The sequence below is a fragment of the Musca vetustissima genome, unplaced genomic scaffold (genome assembly GCF_032173495.1).
Source record: "Musca vetustissima isolate MV318-11 ecotype Yass unplaced genomic scaffold, APGP_CSIRO_Mvet_v1 utg39422, whole genome shotgun sequence".
NCBI lineage: Eukaryota > Metazoa > Arthropoda > Insecta > Diptera > Muscidae > Musca > Musca vetustissima.
The window spans coordinates 1-22,951 of record NW_026882301.1 but is presented as its reverse complement, the minus strand read 5'-3'; the positions used below and the strand labels follow the sequence as shown (position 1 = coordinate 22,951).

Genomic DNA, 22,951 nt, shown 5'->3' with positions numbered 1-22,951 from the left:
AATCGACCCATGGATCTACTTCGATTCCTTTTGCCTGTTACAAACATATGCACAAAGGCACAATATCCTGTACCACAGGGTGGTGAAGGGTATAAAAATTACAAAAATAAAACACTCAACATAAAACTTCAAAATATCGACATCACTCAATGTTTGCCTAGTCCACATACTATAAACTACTGGTTATGTTGATTTTTTATTTATTTAAATTTATTAATTTCATAATTGATGTTTTTTTATTTATAAATAATAAAGTACTTGCATATTAACATAACATACATATGTAGATGACAATCACAGATGTAGAATATTTTGTTTTCGTTTTTTATTTGTTGGTAGTGCAGTGATAGCTTTATTTACTAATTTTTTGAAGCTTCATCTTAGGCTAATGATTTTTTAATTAGAAAATTTGTTTAAAAATTAATTGATAACAGTAATATATGAACGATTGTTTTCTTTTCTTTTGTATGTATTTGTAAAGATTAATTGACAGAATATCTAAACTACATTCTTTGGTTCATTTGTAATTTTATTCTTTTTATATGGGTTTCTTTATTTATTTATTTTTTCTCTAATATGAAAATGAAAATAGTTTTATTTTTTGGTGCCAAAAAAATTGGTAATCTACATTAAAAATATTTAATTATATTGGTTTTCCTTTCTTTCAAAAAATGCTGTGATGTTTTATTTTTGTCGTTTTTTTTTTTTTTTTTTTTTTTTGCTGGTTAATTTTTAATTCTACTATTTTTAGAAGTGATTCTTTAAGCAGGAATACACAATGGGCGGTAATAGGGATGTCAGCATTGATAACACCAAATCGCTTATGGCCTGCATAACGGCTAAAATGAAAAAGAAAAATAAATGAATTTTAGATATATGTAGATAAATATGAATTAGAAACAAATTTACGGATCATTATTTTTACATTTCTTTTGAAAGGATTTTTCTATATAGGAGAACCCTCAGAGTATCTCCTAACTATAAATGGCCTTTAGAAAACCATTTATCATAAAACAAATTTTAACAGGTATTTTAGAATACCTGAAGAAGGTATTCTATGTATACTTCACGTATAGAAGACATTGGGAGTCTATGTGTGAAAGTCCAAAGGAATACCAACAGAAGATGGACCTATAGAAGTAAGCCTGTTTATAGAAGACCCATATATAAAGGCGTACACATTTTTCGGTGTATAGAAAACCAATAGAAGGAATTCTATTTATAGAGAACGTGGATAAGTTACTCTGTATGTAAAGGGTTCATAGACGATATTCTATGTATATATGACTTATATAAGGTCTCCGACGTTATCCAAGGTATAGAAGACCTATAAGAGGTATTCTATTTACAGAAGACAGAAAGACCTATGAATAGATCAACCAAAATAAACCCTTATTCATATAAATACTTAGGCCTTTAATGACAGAAATTTTTTAATAAAAATCCACCATTTAAAGAAGATTTCTGGAAGCCGTCGGATCGAATTTTTATACCGAAAATTATATGCTTCGTCCATGACCATAAACTGAACCTAATGCAAAATTTCCTAGCCATCAAAATAATCAATTTCAAGCTCAACCACTCATATTGAATATATTGTCAACTTCTCGGGTCTATGTCTTCTGGCTTAAATATATATATATATATGAGCATATATATATGGCATGAGCATTTTGTCCTTTTCCACACAAAATTATTTGTCCATTTGACCCGCTGAATATACGAAACAGAAATGCTTATCCATGGTCAGACCATGTTTAAAATTTTGTGATTGTGACCTCTAAAGCGACCAGAAAACCAGAGAAAAAACAGTAAGGAAAGTAGTAAAGTCGGACGGGGCCGACTATATGATACCCTTCACCACTTTGTGTATATTCAACAGATGAATCCTAACAGACGGCGAATTTTTGACCAAATCTAAATCATTATAGTAACTTCAGTACGTATTACAAAATTTTGTGCCGATTGGACCCACCTTGGTGAAGCATTTATATCCAACTTCTAGGTTATACTAACTCTAGTACGTTGTGCAAAATTTGTGTAAAATTGGACGAAAATATATATGCAGAAGCTATATCAAAACCTGAACCGATTTAAATGAGACTTTCTAGAAATTAACTTATATTAACTACTAAAACGTTGGGTCTTTAGTGCACAATTTACATAGAATCGGAAGAAAAAAAAAGGAGCTATATCTAAATCTGAACCGATTTTCACGAAAATTAGCACACATCATTCCAGACTTAATTCATTACGCTATGCCAAATTTCGTGCAAATCGAATGATATATCGGGACTTTGGTACACCATTTACCTAAAATCGGGCGAAACTATATATGGGAGCTATATCCAAATCTGAACCGATTTTCACGAAACTTTTCATATATCATTCTAGACTTAATTAAGTACTCTATACCAAATTTCATGCAAAACGGAAGATATATAGGGTTTTTGATGTACCAATTACCTTAAATCGGATGAAAATATATATATATAGGAGCTATATCTAAATCTGAACCGATTTTCAAGAAACTTAGTACACATCATGCTAGACTTAATTCAGTACGCTATGCCACAATTCTTGCAAATCAAAAGATTTCAAGGGACTTTAGTTTACAATTTACCTAAAATCGGGCGAAACTATGTATGGGAGCTATATCTAAATCTGAACCGCTTTTCACGAAACTTTGCAAACATCATTCTAAACTTAATTCAGTACGCTATGCCAAATTTCGTGCAAATCGAAAGATATATAGGGACTTTGGTACGCCATTTACCATAAATCGGACGAACATATATATGGAAGCTATATCTAAATCTGAACCGATTTTCACGAAACTTAATACACTGCATTCTAAACCTTAATCATTACGATGTGCCAAATTTCGTGCAAATCGAAAGATATATAGGGACTTTGGTACACCATTTACCTTAAATCGGACGAAAATATATTTGGGAGCTATATCTAAATCTGAACCTATTTTTCCCAATTTCAATAGGGTTCGTCCTTGGTCCGAATAAGTGACCTATGCAAATTTCATCCAATTCGGACCATAAATGCGACCTGTACTTTGTTTACAATTTAACATGGACAGACAGACGGACGGACATGCATAAATCGACTTAGAAAGTGATTGTATGCATATTCTCAAAAGGAACCATGTGTCTTCTCGTTTTCTTTTGCCTGTTACAAACATATGCACAAAGACATAATACCCTGTACCACAGTGTGGTGAAGGGTATAAAAATGGGGTTATATGGGGACTACGCCTAAAAGGGGTTGACTATTAATATACGGCTACAAAATACCAAATTTCAGTGATTTCGGTTGAAAAACGCTCTCAAGAACCTCAAAATGCCGAAGTTTGGGGGTACCTTTATATAGGGGCTACCAGAAAAAATGGACTTATATATAATTTTTAGTGGAGATATTTGGTACCCAATAAGAACCCAATTTACCAAATTTCAGCGAATTCGGTTGAAAAACGCTCTCAAGAACCCCAAAATACCGAAAATTGGGGGTACCCTTATATGGGGGGCTACCACAAAAAATTGACCTGTATTCATAATTTTTTGTGGAATGATTTGAATCTAATTAAGAACCCAAAGTACTAAATTACAGCCAATTCGGTGGAAAAATACGACCAAAACCCCCAAAATACTGAAAATTAGGAAGTACCGTTATATGGGGGCTATCAGAAAAAGTGGATCTATATTTATAATGTTTTGTGGAGACATTTAGTACCCAATAAGAACCCAATGTACCAAATTTCAGTGAATTCGGTTGAAAAACGCGTCCAAGAACCGCAAAATACCGAAAATTGAGGGGTACCCTTATATGGGAGCTATGCCTAAACGTGGACAGATATATTCCATCTTCGAACTTGACCTGCCTGCAGAAAAAAGGCAGCCCTATACAAAATTTCAGCACCCTATCTCAATTCCTTCGGAAGATAGCGTGATTACAACAGACGGACAGACCCTGATCAAGAATATATATACTTTATAGGGTCGGAAATGAATATTTCGGTGAGTTACAAACGGAATGACAAAATTAATATACCCTCCATACTATGGTGGAGGGTATAAAAAGTGCAAGAACTTACACCGCAACAGAAAGGAAATAGACTCAAAAGAGCTAAAGAGTTGCTTCGCTTGGCCGAAAGTGGTGAACTGCCGAATTTGGGTTTCTTCGATGAGAAAACATTCGTTGTCCAGCAGTTTGTAAACAAAATGATCGTGTTTACTTGGCAAAGAGGTCAGCTGAAAATGTACAGCTTCGGTTGGCCACCAGAAACTCAAGCACAGGCCATGGTGATGGTGTGGGCCGCCATAACAGTGGTATCAGAATAAATGCCGAATATTATCGCAAAAATTTTCTGGAGGGTGTATTAAAGCCTTCGGCACGCAAACATTTTCGCCGCAGACCTTGGACATTCCAGTAGGACTCAGCACGCGCCACCCAATAATGGTTACAAAATGAGATTCCTCGCTTCATTTCCAGCGCACAATTGCCACCAAAATCTCCGGATACCAATCCGTTGGACTATTGTGTCTGGAGTATTTTGGAATGCAAGGTTGGCGATAAAAAATACCAAAGTGTCGATCACCTCAAGTAAGCGCTTCGCCGGCAATGGGCCAAAATACCGCAGAGCAACATTCCGGCAGAGTGTGACGGTTTCTTTGGCCGTTTGAAGGTTATAATTCGTGCCAAAGGTTACCAATTCGAACAAATCTAAACTTATTCTAAAATTTGATGCTATTTTCGACATTTTTTGCTTCAATTCAATAAAATTAAAAAAAATAAAAATTATGGCGTTTGACTTTGTTGCAGTTTTTTATCTCACCCTGTATATCCTTCATACTTTAATATATACGCCATGGAATGTATATTTTGTCATTTTTCACACAAAAGTCTGAGTCCATTTGACCCGCTAAATATACCAAACAGTCATGCTTGTCCATGGTCAGACCATGTTATCTGGTCTTCTCTCGATTTCCACAAAACTTGTCAGAGGTTACGTTATACTTATTTAAGTATGCTTTGTGCATATGGGCCATATTGTGGGTCCTTGGTGCATCATTCACTTAAAATCGGAAGAAAATATATATGAGAACTATATCCAAATCTTAACCGATTTGAAGAAAAATTCGCATATATCATATTGAACCCAATTCACTAAGCTGTGTAAAACACAGTTGCATAGGGTATAAAAAGTAAAAAAAAATCAGGACAAGTACGGAATAATAATAATATTATATATTCTTGCAAGTAACTACATCTGGTGAAAATATTGATATATGAAGTTTTCCACGTTTACAACTTTTTGGCAGTCGAAAACCCAAAAATGCATCACACGAACCATTCCTGCTCCTCGAAGGTGTCGCTTCAAATCTTGAAGTGACACCTTTTCGATTTCTTCTACCTTTGGAAGATTATCCAACTAACAAACAAATAGATTCCTTCTTAAGTGTTTTTATACAAATGGAATGCATGTTAAATAAATTACAACAATAGATCCTTAAATAATTTTGCGGTTTTTGTGCCACACACACAAACACACATCCGCCCGCCCACTTACCACCACTGCAGATATCACGATGGACATCCTCAAAATAGCCCCGCTCATTGTCACACAAACACAATTTGGTTTTTGACGACATAAACTTGGCAACACCAATGGTGCGGTTCGTGTTCTCATAGGTACAGATAAGGCCATCCTCGCATTCATAGTTGCCACTGCATCGATGACGGAGACCTAGAAAAAAAAAAGAAACAACAAAGGTAATAAACAAATTTAATAAAATACTTATAAAATTTATTTTCATAATTTATATACGAATTTTGTTCAACATCCACATAAATCATATACAGAAGTAAATATGTATTTCATTGTGCCACATATTTCATTTTTTGAGTTTTTTTTAACTTCTCTACGACCTTTCCTTCGTTTATTAGTTTCCATAATTTGTTTTTATTACTACTTGGCCAATGTGAGATGATGTTAAGGCTATGTTAAGGTGAAGGTTTTATTTTTATAGTGAATGACAGACTTCGTCTTACAATTTGATTTGTTCTGCCCTGCATTGTGGTGGAAGAAAGAAAGAAATAACAATGAAATAAGCAGAGTTGACACGCATTCAACTTTAGGTTATGATGACTTTCATCATCATGAACAAGGTCTTAGAGTTCGAGTACAATTGGAAGGTTGCTTGTGGTGGTTTGACTCAATATATTTGCTCAAAGAGCACAAAAAGTAATGTCGGTGTTTAAATATTGAATGTAAAATAAAATAAGCAATATGATTTATACCCATCCTTCATATTTTTCGCAATGACATGTCTTACCCAAAATGGGAATGGGAATGGACGACCCAAACCTCCAGCATAAAGGCGGCATTCTAAATATTTAAAATTAATCGAGAGCATCTAAATTGTTGCATCATCATTAGAATCATGAGTCGCTCTCGAACCCTGGTAAGAAGGATCACATTGGACGATGAAACTGTGACTGTTGCGACAGTGTGTCGGGTATCCTGGTATTAACAGGACAAAGAGTGCTACGTTGTAAGCTATTCAGTTGCGGATCATCAGCATTAGTTCCAGAGGCAACACAATACAACATATAATTTTCACACAAATAAGTCGAGATCTAAACCCAAGCCCGTTGACACCGTCAATCATGGAGGACGTCCAGAATACTACCCTCCGGCCAAGTTCGAAACGTTCGACAATAAATTGTAGCGGGTGAGATGAAAAAACTGCAACCAACTTCAGACTGCTGTCATTTCTAAGCCACTCGTCCGACAGCTGTTAAAGTTATTCCAGTGACAGCTCATTATGTTGTTTACAAGCGTACAAAAGCATTTTGGTGAGAATTTTCCAGAAAAAAAAGTTATTCGGAATGGAATTCAAGCGTGGTCGTGTGATTTCTTTATATTTGACTGGAAAACCACATGTGGTTATCGTTAGAGCACGTCAGCATTTAAATGTGAATAAATCATTTGTGTCTCGTACCATGATCGGGCTACGCTATCCGACGTCAAAAAAGTGGACGGAAGAAAACAGCAACGTCAGCAGGAATTGTTCGAAAACTCGGGGTAAAGTCATTGAAATTCCAAAAAGTTCAAGAACTTACACCGCAACAGAAAGAAAATAGATTCAAAAGAGCTAAAGAGTTGCTTCGCTTGGCCGAATGTGGTGAACTGCCGAATTTGGGTTTCTCTGATGAAAAAACATTCGTTGTCCAGCAGTTTGTAAACAAACAAAATGATCGTGTTTACTTGGCAAGGAGGTCAGCTGCACCTTTGGCTGACCACCAGAACTCATGCGCCGGTCATGGTGATGGTGTGGGCCGCCATAACAGCCCATAATCACAATGCCGAATATTATCGCGAAAATATTCTGGAGGGTGTATTAAAGCCTTGAGCACGCAAACATTTTGGCCGCAGACCTTGGACATTCCAATAGGACTTCGAACCATCACACTCAGCACGCACAACCCAAAAATGGTTAAAAATTGAGGTTCTTCGCTTCTTTCCTAGCGCACAACGCTTCTTTTCTAGGCCATATTTCGTGCCAAAGGTGACCAATTCGAACAAATCTAAACTTATTCTAAAATTTGATGCTATTTCCGACATTTTTTTTTTTTTGCTTTCATTCAATAAAAATAAAAAATAAGGCGTTTGACTTTGTTGCAGTTGTGTTATCTCACCCTGTATATGTAAACGCCAGTCGTACTTGGAGTAAAAAGAAGATCACAACCGTAAAGTGTTGCAAGGAGTTACCCAGGGTAGGGGTTGACATCTCCATAGCTATCGAATTCTACCTTTCTGGTATTCTAAGCCTGTCATACGGTACCGCGATCTTTACGTATACAGATCCTGTATTTAAAGATATGTGTATAAGGTTGAACATATCGTCAATCTTGCATACCAAACCTTGGATCTGAGGATTTAAAAATGCAATTAAATATGCAGGTCGAGGGCATATAAGGGCTATCTGCGCTAACTAAAAAGGTAGGAACACTGTCCTCAAGTCGCTGTTGGGGCTCTGATAAAGAAAAATGTTTAACCTCTTTTAAATCAATAAATCGTTATGCGCTCAGATATGCGGTGCCAGTATTGTCCTCGAATATTAGTGCCGCGCAAAGTATTCAGACTTTTCACAACACCACCCTGATATCCGTAACTAATTGACTCCTAGTAACACATGTGGACCATGTACCTGGATCTGGAAGGATCTGCATGATCTAAGAGAGAGAGGTTCAACGATATGAAAGAGAGCCTGTAGACGATGATACTTATCGAACAGGTGTGACCCAGTTGTCGACATTGTAAATAAATACAAATGACTGACGTACTCTATGAATATAAACTCAGGTTTTGACATAGATAAGAACACCTAGTATAACATACACATTTTTCTACCGAATTGCCTTTCGATATTAGCACTAGGTTATGTTAGGTTCGGTTGAAAAGAGGTGTTGTTTACACCACCACATGCCAATATTAGGATATATACTTAAGCCTGTAAGTGATCTGATGGGTACTCCAAAGAAGGAAGAAATTTGGAAGAAGGCATTTTATGGCGCTAAACTTCTAGGAATTCTGTTTTGTTTGTGAAGTTATTCAGTTTTTTTAACCAGTTCAGACACTGCGTCATAGCTTGAACATCCGTCTGAAGTGATGTGGAATTTCCGTTTTAGTTTTTAAACGAAAACCCCAGTCCCGACTTTCTTGCTCCACCATACCATGAGTCCCTGTCTGGTATCACAGTCTCACATCTTGTGTGTACTATTATTTTAGGTATTCGATCAGACTTAAAACTACTATTTAAGAATCCGATTGTGGCCTATGATATGTATTATTGTGGTCTATTGTGTTCGCTGCGATTCACTTGTTGGATCCAATTATTTGGATGTCAATTGGATCCAAAAGATCTAGTTGGTGTTGCTCCGCCAAATTCTCTGGAATTTCTGTAAGGATTTCAAATTACATCTTTTGTACATTGCTGTCCAACATACTACCCACGCTTATGTTAGAAGTGGTCAAATAAAGCTCTTATAGATCCAATATATCATCTTTGGATTAAACCCCATTTAGAGCATACGTCTCTTCTGCAGAAGGACCAGCATCTGTATGACCCAATATATTTAACTTTTTTCGATATGATTGTCACTGTGTTTTTTTTTGTTTGAAGATGGGTTCTTCGTACTCTTCTATTTCTGTCTTTCTAGTAAAGACAAAGGCCGAATTTAAGTTAAGGCCTCTCGTCCTCACCCAAATATAGGCGATGTATAACAACGTTCCTGGCTTCCTACACAACTAGTTAGGATTCTTTTCCCTCAGAAATATTAGTCAGAAGTTTGGATTCTTTCCCCTCAGAAGTCTACATAACAAATGGGTTCAAACCCCTCCTTAGTTAAGATCAAGAGATTATTGATAGCGGTAACCCAGAGCAGTGGTGATAAAATTTTTCCTTGCGTTGTCCTTTGTCCTACGTTGTGCCTGATATTTATGTCTTGTAATTTTTTCCATCTATTCCTTAACATGTGGCTGATTTTTTTAAATATTTTTCGCAATAGGTATAATTGGTCATATGAGACCAATTGCGATAATTATTTCACAATATTTGTCATATGAACAAAACAATATGTGTGATCCATCTATTATATCTTGAAGACTCGTCCTCCTGGCCCATTTCATCCTATCATAAGCCCGGCATACATATGAACTATTACGAAAAACAAACCTTATTCTAATTTTAGACATTTTTTTTCTGTTTCATAGAAAAGTGTCATCTAATTATTCGTTGTAAAAATCCTGCTGACAACATCACATCACATTTACACATTTTAATGAAGGAACGCCTAAGCAACTGCTAATTGAAGTGCTTAACAAATACTGCTTATTATCATCATCACATCGTTAAATATGTGTGTTCACTTAAATATGCCAAGGACAATATGCTTCATTTTGTATCGTAGTCAAAAAATAACAACAACAACATACTGAATTGATAAATTAACTAAAAAATACCTAGCATAGTTACAAAATTAGCGTAATTACCTTTTACAACATCCGGACAGAGGCCATTGTTGGGTGGATTATCATTGCCACATAAACAACGCATTTTATAATCATCGGGATCTCGAACACAACTGGAATTTTCTATCGCTGCACATTCTTCGTGTGTGGTACATTCGCGACCCTTAACTGAAATGAGAACAAAAAATAAGCAAAATTCTTTAGATTTTGAGTAAAAATTATATAGGTATAGTATACATATTTATGTCTAACTGCCCATTGTAAGGTAAATCAGCTGCTTAAAATGGCCAGTTAGGGCACCAGCTGAAACTGGAAACTTAAAATTTGACATTAGTTAGTGACAAAACAAAAATTGATGCAGGGTGTATATTAACGATTTGTCATCCCGTTTGCAATACCACAAAATATTTGTCGGAAATTCCATAAAGTTCGGAATAAAATTCTATGGAGCTAAATTGATGGAGGCTAAATAAAACATTTTCTGAAAATATTCGATACATGTCCATTATGAACAAAGCCCCCATATAAAGATCCCACCTTTTTTAGGTATATAGAAGGGGTAAAATGGGGAAAATATCAAAATCGTTCTCAGGGTACAAAGGGTCAAAATTGGCGGGAAACGATCGGGAAATCATACAATTGTATATAACCTTCGCCACACTGTGGTACAGGGTATTATGTCTTTGTGCATATGTTTGTAACAGGCAAAAGGAAATGAAATAGACACATGGTTCCTTTTGAGAATATGAATAGAATCACTTTCTAAGTCGATTTATGCATGCCCGTCCGTCGGTCCGTCTGTCTGACCATGTTAAATTGTGAACAAAGTACAGGTCACATTTATGATCCGAATTGGACGAAATTTGGCATAGGTCACTTATTCGGCCCATGGACGAACCCTATTTAAATTGGGAAAAATCGGTTCAGATTTAGATATAGCTCCCATATATATATATATATATATTTGTCCGATTTAATGTAAACGGTCCCTATATGTCTTTCGATTTGCACGAAATTTAGTACAGCCTAATGTGTGTGTTAAGTTTCCTGAAAATCTATTCAGATTTAGATATAGCTCCCATATATATTTTCGTCCGATTTAATGTAAATGGTGCACCAAAGTCCCTATATATATTTCGATTAGCACGAAATTGACACAGCGTAATGAATTAGGTCTAGAATGATGTGCGTCAAGTTTCTTGAAAATCGGCTCAGATTTGGATATAGTTCCCATATATATTTTCGTCCGTTTTAAGGTAAATGGTTCACCAAAGTCCCTATATATCTTTCGATCTGCACGAAATTTAGAACAGAGTAATGAATTAGGTCTAGAATGATGTGTGTCAAGTTTTTTAAAAGTCGGTTCACATTTGGATATAGCTCCCATATATATTTTCCTCCGATTTAATGTAAATCGTGCATCAAAGTCCCTATATATATTCCGATCTGCACGAAATTTGTCATAGCGTACTGAATAAAGTCTAGTATGATGTGTATTAAGTTTCGTGGAAATCGGTTCAGATTTAGATATAGCTCCCATATATATTTTCGTCCGATTTAATGTAAATGGTATACCAAAATTCCTATATATCTTTCGATTTGAACGGAATTTTGCATGGAGTAATGAATTAGGTCTAGAATGATGTGTGTTAAGTTTCGCGAAAATCGGTTCAGATTTGGATATAGTTTCTTTATATTTGCACGAAATTTGGCATAGCGTTCTGAATAACGAAGGATGTGTGTTATGTTCAGATATAGATATAGCTCCCATGAATATTTACTACTGATTTAATGTAGCTCCTATATATATTTTCTTCCGATTTGTCCGATTGCCACACAATTTTGTACAATGAACTGTAGTTAATATCAATTAATCCCTGGCAAGTCTCGTTGAAATCGGTTCAGATTTAGATAAAGCTTGTACATATATATTTTCGTCAGATTTTACACAAAATTTTGCAGAAGATACTGACGTTAGTATAACCTAGAAAATAGTTATAAATTCTGCACCAAACTCCCTAGGTTCGACCGATTGGCATAAAATTTTGCACAACGTACTGAATATACTATAACATAACGTGTGGCAAGTTTTGTTGAAATCGGTTTAGATTTAGATATAGCTCCTAGATATGGTTTCACCCGATTTTAAGTAAAAGGTGCACAAAAGACCCAAAGTTAGGGCGTTTGCTACAAAATTTTGCATAACGTACTGAAATTTATATTGCCTAACGTTTGCAAAATTTTGTAGGAATCGTTACCGATTTAGATATAGCTCCTATATATAGTTTCGTCCGATTTTAGTTAAATGGTACACAAAGCACCAAAACCCAGCATATATTTTCTCCCGATTTTAAGTAAATGATGCACCAAGAACTCGAAATTTGGCCGATATGCCCAAACATACTAAAATTTGTAGAACATAACCTGTGACAGATTTCGATCAAATCAATTAATATTTCGATATAGCTTTTATATATATTTTCGTCCGATGTTAAGTAAATGGTGCAACAAACTTCTCATGTTTATCAAATATTTATCCAAATAATCAACGGGTGTCCGATTGTTTTGCTTTAAATTGATTTACAATGTTAGGATTCATCTGTTGAATATACCCAAAGTGGTGAAGGGTATCATATAGTCGGCCCCGTCCGACTTTACTACTTTCCTTAGTGTTTTTTTTTACTGTTTCATTCCATTGTTCCAACTAATTGGTTTCGAAATGTAATATTGAGAGTATTTACTAACAAGTAAAAACGTCGTAAATTTCGATGTTTGATTAATACTTAAACTCTATCGGGACTGGCTATTATATTCAAAATGTTCTGTAAACATGTTGTTTCAAACACATCAAGGTCCCAAGGTGGTTGGAAAATGGGACTAGACCCCTCGAAATACCTACAATAACACTGGGTCGTTATATGGGAGATATCTCCAAAATAGATTTTCCTCCCCATCAGAACACAAAATATCATATAGAGCTAAGTCGGTTGAAAAACTTGTCTGTCCACAACATAAAAAACGACACATGGAGGTTATAAATGACCTTGTAACAGGCAAACATAATCGAGATAGACCCATGGTTCCTTTTGAGAATATACATAGAATCACTTTCTGAGCCAATTTATGTATGTCCGTCTGTCCGTCCATGTATTTTTGTTAACAAAGTACAGGTCCCATTTATGATCCGATTTGGATGAAATTTGGCATAGGTCACTTAATTGGCCCAAGGACGAACCCTATTGAAATTGGAAAAAATCGGTCTACGTTTAGGCATATCTCCCATATAAGGGTACCCCCCAATTTACGGTATTTTTAGGTTATGTAGCGCGTTTTTTAACATAATTCGCTGAAATTTGGTACTTTGAGTTCTTATTGGGTAACAAATCTCCCTACTAAAAATTATAAATATAGGTCAATTTTTTCGGATAGTCCCCATATAAGGGTACCCCCAATTTTCGGTATTTTGGGGGTTTTTATCGCATTTTTCTACCGAATTCGATGAAATTTGGTACTTTGAGTTCTTATTGGGTAGCAAATATCACTATCTAATTATAAATTAGGTTCATTTTTTCGGATAGTCCCCATATAAGGGTATCCCCAATGTTCTGTATTTTGGGGTTCTTGAGCTCGTTTTATATCTGAATTCTGTGAAATTTTGTACATTGGTTTCTTATTGGGTACCAAATTACTCCACCAAAAATTATAAACATAGGTCCAGTTTTTCTGGTAGTCCCCATATAACGGTACCCCCAAATTTTTGGTATTTTGGGGTTCTTGAGGACTTTTTTCAACCAAATTTTTTGTAACTTAGTTTTTTGTAGTCGTATATGGTAACAAACCTCCCTCCAAAAATTATTAATATTCGGCCCCCTTTTAGGGGTAGTCCACATATAACCCGCTTTTTATACCCTTCACCTAACTGTGGTACAGGGTATTGTGTCTTTGTGCATATGTTTGTAACAGGAAAAAAATCAAAATAGACCCATGGTTCCTTTTGAGAATATGCATAGAATCACTTTCTGAGTCGATTTATGCATGTCCGTCCATGTATTTTTGTTAACAAAGTACAGGTCCCATTTATGATCCGATTTGGATGAAAATTGACAAATTGGAGAAAATCGGTTCAGATTTAGATATAGCTCCATATATATTTTCGTCCCGTTTTAACTTATTGATGCATCAAACTCCCAATTGTGGTCCGATTGAGACGACATTTTGCACTGAGTATTGAATTAGGTCTAGATAGTTATATGCCAAGGTTTGTTGAAATCGGTTCAGATTTAGATATAGCTCCAATTTTTAGTTTCGTCCGATTTAATGTAAATAGTGCACCAATCTCCCAATAGTGGTCCGACTAATGCAAAATTTTGCACAGAGTACTGAATTAGGTCCCGACTGATGTTTGTGAAATTTTGTTGGAATCGGTTCAGATTTAGATATAGCTGCTATATATAGTGTCGTCCCATTTTATGTAAATGAAGCTCCATACTGCCAATATTTATCCGATTGAGACAAAATTTTGCACAGAGTACTGAATTAGGTCCCGACTGATGTATGCGAAATTTCTATATCTACAGGATATTGTAGATATTAACATGTCTTGCATGTACCCATACTGGTGAAGGGTATCATATAGTCGGCCCCGTCCGACTTTTGAACTTTCCTTACTGGTTAATATTTATACTAACATCTACTCCCTCACAAATCTCAGAATTAGTGAATATAACATGCGGTACGTCATTGGCTGATGATATAAATTTGTCGGTAACACCGACTAACATTTTTATACCCTTCACAACACTCTGGTGCAGGGTATTATGTATTTGTGCATATGTTTGTAACAGGCAAAAGGAATCGAGATAGACACATGGTTCCTTTGGAGAATATGTATAGAAACATTTTTTGAGTCGATTTACGCATGTCCGTCCGTCCATGCATTTTTGTGAACATAGTGCATATGATACGATTTGAATGAAATTTGGCACAGTTCACATATTTGGCCCAAGGACGAACCCTATTGAAATTGGAGAAAATTGGTTCAGATTTAGATATAGCTCCCATTTGACCGATTTTATGTAAATGATGCATCAAACTCCCAATATTTGTCCGATTGGGACAACATTTTGCACAGCACATTGAATCAGGTCCATACTTATGTATGCGACGTGTTGTTGGAATCGGTTCAGATTTAGATATAGCTCCCATATATAGTTTCGTCCGATTTTATGCGAATGATGCACCAAACTCCTAATATTTGTCCGATCGAGACAAAATTTTGCACAGAGTACTGAATTAGGTACGGACTAATATCTACGAAGTTTTGTTAAAATCGGTTCAGATTAAGGTATAGCTTCCATGTATAGTTTCGCCCAATTTTTTTGTGAATGATTTTTTGTGAACTCCCAATATTTTTCCGATTCTGCACATAGTACTGAATTAGGTCCAGACTGATGTCTGCGAAGTTTTGTTAAAATCGGTTCAGATTTAAATATAGCTCCCATATATAGTTTTGTACAATTTTATGTGAATGATGCACCAAACTCCCAATATTTTTCCGATTGGGACAAAATTTTTCACAGCGCACTGAATCAGGTCCATACTTATGTATGCGAAGATTTGCTTCGTCCGATTTTTTGTGAATGATACACCAAATTCCCAATATTTGTCCGATTGAGCAAAATTTTGCATAGCGAATGCAATTGAGAAAAAAATGATGTGTGACAAGGTTTATTGAAATCGGTTCAGATTTTGATACTGAATTATATTATATGTTTTTCGTTCGATTTTATGTAAATGGTGCACCGAAGGGGCTATGCTTGTTGTTTGTAACGAAATATTGGTCACACCTTTAAATTTAGCAGAGGGTATTAAAGTGAACATCACAGTTATGTCTTCACGAAATTTTGCAACAAAAAACAAATATTTAGGTGTAAATGCAACGGTTTTTCTGCTCATAGGCCGCAATTAGGTTTTTGCCATGTGTTGTATATATAGCTCTCATACATAGTGGCATATATATTTACTCCTGAGGAGTATACCCCAGGAGTTGATAGCATATCCAAGAGGAGTGGTTGGCGTTTAAATTGATACCAAATATAGTGATGTATCTACTCAGATATGGGAGTTACAGTTTTTACCTTACTGGTTTTACTTTTTTAAATTTTTCTACATGATCTATGAAATGGACCGAAAACATAATTTTTGTGTGTTTTCGATACGTAAATCGACTTAATCTGGACAAGTAATTAGAAGGACTGTACTGAATATTCGATTAATCGACTTTTTATATTAAAAAGTCTAAAAGTCGAAGTTGACTTGTGATCTTTCGAGAAAATCGCTTGTGATCTTTGAGTCGACTTTTCAAGATCGACATTCGATTTTCTTCTTTAAGACTTGGTTTATTGTCAAAAAACATAAATTTCCAAAATATTCCAGAACTTTATTAAAATTTAACTTTAAACGTCCAAAAAATATGATACATTTTGGTCATTATAATTTATTACATTTTAGACTAGACTAAAACCCCGTTCCTAATTTCAACCACTCATCCCAATAACGATTCATAAGTGGAGTACTTAGTATTCCCGTTCTCTCAACATAGATGATTCCACATACTGAAGTTTTAAAATTTGTTCGTGCGTACTTTTGTAAAGATTTCAGACGTTACATCTGGGCGTTGATTATCATTCTGACAACTACAACACAACCCCATAAATACAAATACACATGTCCACATTTTTGATGTAAAAAAATATCTGAAAAATATTTTATTATTTACTTTGACTTTTTTAATCTTTTTGTTTACATTCTTGATTACCCCAGCCCATATCACTCCGCACCGCACACACCATCGACCACTAATTGGTTTACTTTGGATAATGTGAAATAAATTGAAGGTGTGCACCCAACAAACTCGGCTAAACTGCAAATTATCACATCAAACTAATCAAATGCCAATTATCGCTGTCTGTCAGTCAGTTAGAAAGTTTATCTATCGGTCTATTATTCTGCTAGAATAGTAGTTGAAAAAAATATGACATGTATGGATACGATACAACATATCACACAATGTATATTCGATACACCTTCGATACACAATGTTTGTTTAGGAAATCAAATAGTTTCATCATTTATATTTGTATTTGAGTAGGGCAAACCGATAGTAGTGGGAAAATAAAACAAATATATATGAAACGTTTATTTTGAAATTAATTTAAGTTAATTTTATGGAGATATTTAAAGGTTTGGATTTGATTAGTTTCAAAAATATTGTTATTAAGAATTTATTATTAATTTGTATACCCTTCACCCTTCTTTGTGCATATGTTTGTTACAGGCAAAATGAATCGAGATAGACACATGGTTCCTTTTGAGAATATGCATAGAATCACTTTCACAGTCCATCGGTCCGACTGTCCGCCCGTCTGTTGATATTAAATTATAAACAAAGTACAGGTCGCATTTATAATCCGATTTGGATGAAATTTGGCACAACTCATTTATTTAGCCCAAGGACGAACCCTATTGAAATTTGAGGAAATCGTTTCAGATTTAGATATAGCTCTCATAAATATTTTCGTCCGATTTAATGTAAATGGTGCATCAAAGTCCATATATATCTTTGGATTTACACGAAATTTGGTATAGCCTACTGAATTAAGTCTAGAATTATCTGTGCTAAGTTTCGTGAAAATCGGCTGAGATGTAGATATAGCTCCCATATATAGTTTCGCCTAATTCTAGGTAAATTGTGCACCAAAGTCCCTATATATCTTTCGATTTGCACGAAATTTGGCATAGTGTATAGAATTAGGTCTGAAATGGTTTGTGTTAAGTTTTCTGAAAATCGGTCCAGATTTAGATATAGCTCCCATATATATTTTCGTCCGATTTAATGTAAATGGTGGCCCAAAGTCCCTATACTTCATTCGATTTGCACAAAATTTGGCATAGCGCACTGAATAAAGTTTAGAATTATGTGTGCTAAGTTTCGTGAAAATGGGTTAAGATTTAGATATAGCTCCTATATATATATTCTTCCGATTTTATGTAAATTGTGCACTAAAGACCCAAAGTTTGCCGATTTTGTACAATGAACTGTAGTTAATATAAATTAATGTCTGGCAAATCTCGTCGAGATCAGATTTAGATATAGCTTCTACATATATATTTTCGTCCGAGTTTACACAAAATTGACACAAATATAGGCCGCTTGCTGCACAATTTTAGTAGTAGTTTTGTTGAAATCGATAGAGCTCCCATATATATTTTCTCCCGATTTGAACTAAATGATGCCAATAATTCATAATGTGGCCGATATGCACAAACCTTAATGAAATTAGGGACAAGTTTCGATGAAATCGGTTTAGATTTCGATATATATTTTACATATATTTTGGTCCCATTTTAAGTACATGTGCACCAAACTCCTCATGCTTATCAGATATTTATCCAAATAATCAACGGGTGTCCGATTGATATCAGATTTAGATATAGCACCCATATATATTTTCTTAGGATTTAATGTAGCTTCTATATATATTTCCTCCGATTTTATGTAAATTGTGCACTAAAGACCCAAAGTTTGTCCGATTGACACACAATTTTGTGATGATCAGATATGGGGGTGCCCTTATATGGGAGCTATGACTAAACTTGGAACGATATAGCTCATGTTCGAGCTTGACCTATCTGCAGGCAAAGTTTAGAGGCTAGAGTGATTACAACAGACTGAAATATTAAATCCTCATTGAATTTTACGCTGATGAAGAATGTATATACTTTATAGGGTTCGAAATGGTTATTTCGTTGAGTTATAAACGGAAAAACAAATAAAAACCCTCCATACTATGGTGGAGGGTATCAAAAGGTACAAATATACATGGATATTGATCGTAGGGTTAAGTCGGTTCACATATACACACATATCACGTAATTTAATTTAGTACAATTTCATGTTAATGGTCCTTCAAAAATGCGGTGTCTGTTAGGATGCATCTGTTTAATATAGCCGTAGTGGTGAAGGGTACCAAATAATCGACCCATTCCGACATTACTGCTTTCCTTAAACGGCATGTACATTAGAATTTTTTACCGGGTTAACCTACTTTAAAAGGGGTCTGCCAAAGTGGGTCTGGCAGTAAACGGCGAGAAGACCAAGCTGATGGTATCAACGCGCAAGACGTCCAGTAGACTCGGACCAACTGTGGAACTTGAGAACTACAGCTTCGATGTAGTTAAAGACTTTATATACCTTGGTACCGCCATAAATAAAACGAATGATATGAGTTTTTAAATTCGGAGAAGGGTTGTGATGGCCAACAGATGCTACAAGGCCACCTCTCGCCAGACCAAACTCACACTTTACAAGACGCTGATACTACCCGTGCTATTATATGGATCAGAAGCATGGGTACTTGCGCAAGCAGATGAGGCAGCGCTTGGGGTGTTTGAGAGAAAAATTCTCCGAAAGATCTACGGGCCGATCTGCGTCGACGGTGAATATCGGCGTCGAATGAACCACGAGCTCTACAATTTATACGCGGACATCGACATAGTCAGTCGTATTGAGCTGCAGCGACTACGGTGGCTAGGCCATGTTGTGTGGATGAATGAAGATGCCCCAGCTCAAAAGCCATATAAAAATGAGCCTACTGATGGTTCCCGTAGAAGGGGAAGGCCACGAATTAGATGGAAAGACCAAGTAGAAAACAACATCTTGGAACGTGGTCTTCCAAATTGGTGGACTTGCGCACAAGACCGACGCGCTTGGAAATCTTTTTTAAGCTCGGCTTTTGGAACAACCGTTCTGTAACAAGCCAGCTAAGTAAGTAAGTAACCTACTTTATGAGGATTTATTTGACATATATGCAAAGGAATTGACAATTGAAACCCATTGGGATAACGAAATCCGGTTAAATGTAAACGAACTATTACGGTTATTTATAAAACTTGTAAAAAGTCGCGGGAACCCGGGATGAACATTTTGAATTCCAGATTTCCCGGGAATGAAAAATATGGGGAATTCCCAAACTGTAGTTATGTTGTAGCCAATCTCGCTGCTCCTCGGTGTAATTTTACAGTCGCATCAGGCAATGCCCCGCACGCGTGCTCTCTTTGAGAGTAATTTGTGTGTAAAAGAGCGTAAAAATGTCTCTCTGCCTATAGAGATGGAATCTTGAGCATATTGGAATACAGAATTGAGGTAACTTTAAAAAAGAGTGTACGAAAAGTACTAAATGGTACTAAATTTAGTACAATTGGATTTAGGTGTACAGATAAAGCCGAAGTCTTGAAATTGGGAATTAAAATGACTGTTGGAGTTTAGGATTGAGGTTGGAATGACGTAATTTTACAATATTGTACTAACTATGATACAATTTGTTTCTGTGTGTACGGATGGGGCTGATATTCTGGAATTAAAATTACTGTTGGAGAGTAGAATTGATTCGTATCTTTGGGTACGAAAAGTGATAAATGGTACAAAATATGGTACAATTTGTATTTGTGTGAACGGATAGCGCTGTGATCCTGAAATTTGAAATTAAAATTACTGTTGGGGTGCAGGATTGAGAAAGTTTTGAAAATTCGTAATTATGTGTACTAAATTTGGTACAATTTAAATTTGAGTGAACGGATAAAGATGGAAAAATGTAATTTGAAATTAAAATTACTTTAGAGTACAGGATTGAGGTAGTTTTGGAAATTCGAACTTATAAATACGAAGGTACTAATTATTATTATCGGAAAGTACTAAATTTGGAAAGTACTAAATTTGGTATAATTTAGACATTTGGGGAACTGAAATTCGAAAGTTGCAACTGAAATTACTGTCATATCGTTGTATTGAGATAATTTTTGGATTATGGATACGAAAAGTACAGAATGGTACCACTTCTAGTACAATTTGGATTTTGGTGAACAGATAGAGCGGGATATCTTAAATTTCAACTTGCAATTATGTAGGTCCAGCACCATTTTTGATATTTTTAGGAATATAGCGCCAATTTCCCCCAGGAGTGGCTGTAATTTGACATTGAGGGTTTCTGAAGGGAGGAAAAACATATCTGCAGAAAATGGTCGATATATTTTGACATAATCCCTAACTCTATTTTCGGTACTTTTAAGGTTATAGACCGCATTAATGTCTTGACGTGGCTTTAGTTTGACATTCAGAGTTCCAGAAGCATGAATATGCATCTCTGCAGAATTGATCAACATAGGTTGAACGTTTTCCCCCCCATTTTCCTACAGAAGTGGCTGTAATTTGATATTGCGAATTCTTAGTGAAAAAAAGTTTCTTTCCATAGCACCAATAACAAATTTCAGCATAATTTTCGGAATTGCGTAAGTTCCTAGATTAATTTACGAAAAAATATTCCCATATATTTTATTCCAAAATGAAAAAAAAAACACATTTCTATATCCATTATTTTGCTTTTCTAGTAATCATAAATCGAAATTTCGAAGTCTTATTCTAGAAAATTTTCTTAATTTCGATTCCATACTCTTTTTATAGAAAATTCCACATCGAGGGTTAACAATGAATTAGCAAATTATTATTTTTATGTATGCCAGTCATTTTAGTACAACGCCGACTAATCCGACTTCAAATAAAGGCGTTCTACTTACCAACGGGTCCTGGTGTGGGTGGTGGAACATTACTGGATTTGCCAAATGTAGTTAAGGCTGTTGAACTGACCCCAAATAAAATGATGAAAACTCCAAAGAGCATGGTGAGGCTGCCGCATTGGGTAAAACGTTTGAGGGGTTGCATTTTTGTCACTAAATTATTTTACTTTTAACACAATAGTTTTTCAAAAATTGTTTAGCAGTCAGATGTTCTTTTAAGGTTATCTGATAATATTTCAGTTCAAAACTGTATTATTTATTTATCACTTCAGTTTCAAATTTGTTTCCATTTAATTTTCCGTTTCTTCCGGATTATATTTTTTATGTTTGTCTACAGTTCTATTTCCGCAGTTACTTTTCAATATCAAAATATCCCAAATAATATACTTTTCATCTTCTTTTCCAAAATAAAATTTTTTAGTTTCTTGTTGTTGTAACACTTCGGTAAGGGACTCGATATTCTGATGTAAGCCGTTAAAAAGCAACAACGAACCTCTTGCTTGAACGTTTTAATTGTAAGTGAATAATATTCCAATCGTTTCAAAGCTTAAGTTTAGCTTGTGATTGTGAGTGAGTACTTTGTTCTTGTTGCCGTCGTTATGTGAGCTGTTTTTTTTGCATTCGAATTATTTTAATGATGCGTCCTCTTGTAAGAGGCCTTAGCGAATAAATCAACAAAGAAATCACAAAAATTCACACACACTCACACAGCGGCAAAAAGGCTGGAGCTGAAACAGCAGAAGCAGCAAAAAGCAACAACTTGAAGCCTAAAAGTAGGCAAATAATAAACACTCATCCAACACATATTCGAAACTAACTAAGCTAAACTACACTACTAACTAACTAGCAGCTAACACTAATACTTAGCACACATTACTAAAGAGTGAGAGTGTTTTTGTTCGTGTGTGTAAAGAACTTCGTTCGAAGAGAGAGACTGTGGAGAAGGAGGACATGAGGTATGAGTATATTTCTATAATGGGAGCAACACAGAGAGTAAGTACCAGAATTTTATATCACAATGAAGTATATACTCAACGAAAGAAATAACAACACCTCCAGATTGCCAAATTGTGTTTGTTTTCATTTTAGAACGAGGGTGGTGCTTAAAATTGTAGGAAAATATTGAAATATCATTTAAAAATCCAAGCTTATTATAACCTCTACAGAATGGATTTTACTATAAGGCCAATAGGCGTGGATTTTTAAAGAATATTTTAAGGCTTATTGTAAGGCCAATAGGCGTGGATTTTTAAAGAATATTTTAAGGCTTAT

The 22,951-nt window shown here is 35.3% G+C and overlaps 1 protein-coding gene across 1 annotated transcript; it reads right to left on the bottom strand.

Annotated features, from left to right (window-relative positions):
• Positions 1 to 702: 702 nt before the first annotated feature.
• On the bottom strand, positions 703 to 21,844 carry LOC133328619 (uncharacterized). The gene is made up of 4 exons (XM_061537162.1): positions 21,680 to 21,844; positions 10,070 to 10,216; positions 5,582 to 5,758; positions 703 to 839 (listed from the first exon to the last, which is right to left on the bottom strand). Exons 1-4 carry the CDS (start codon positions 21,822 to 21,824, stop codon positions 748 to 750), a joined length of 561 nt encoding a protein of 186 aa, XP_061393146.1. The 5' UTR covers positions 21,825 to 21,844; the 3' UTR covers positions 703 to 747.
• Positions 21,845 to 22,951: the final 1,107 nt, after the last annotated feature.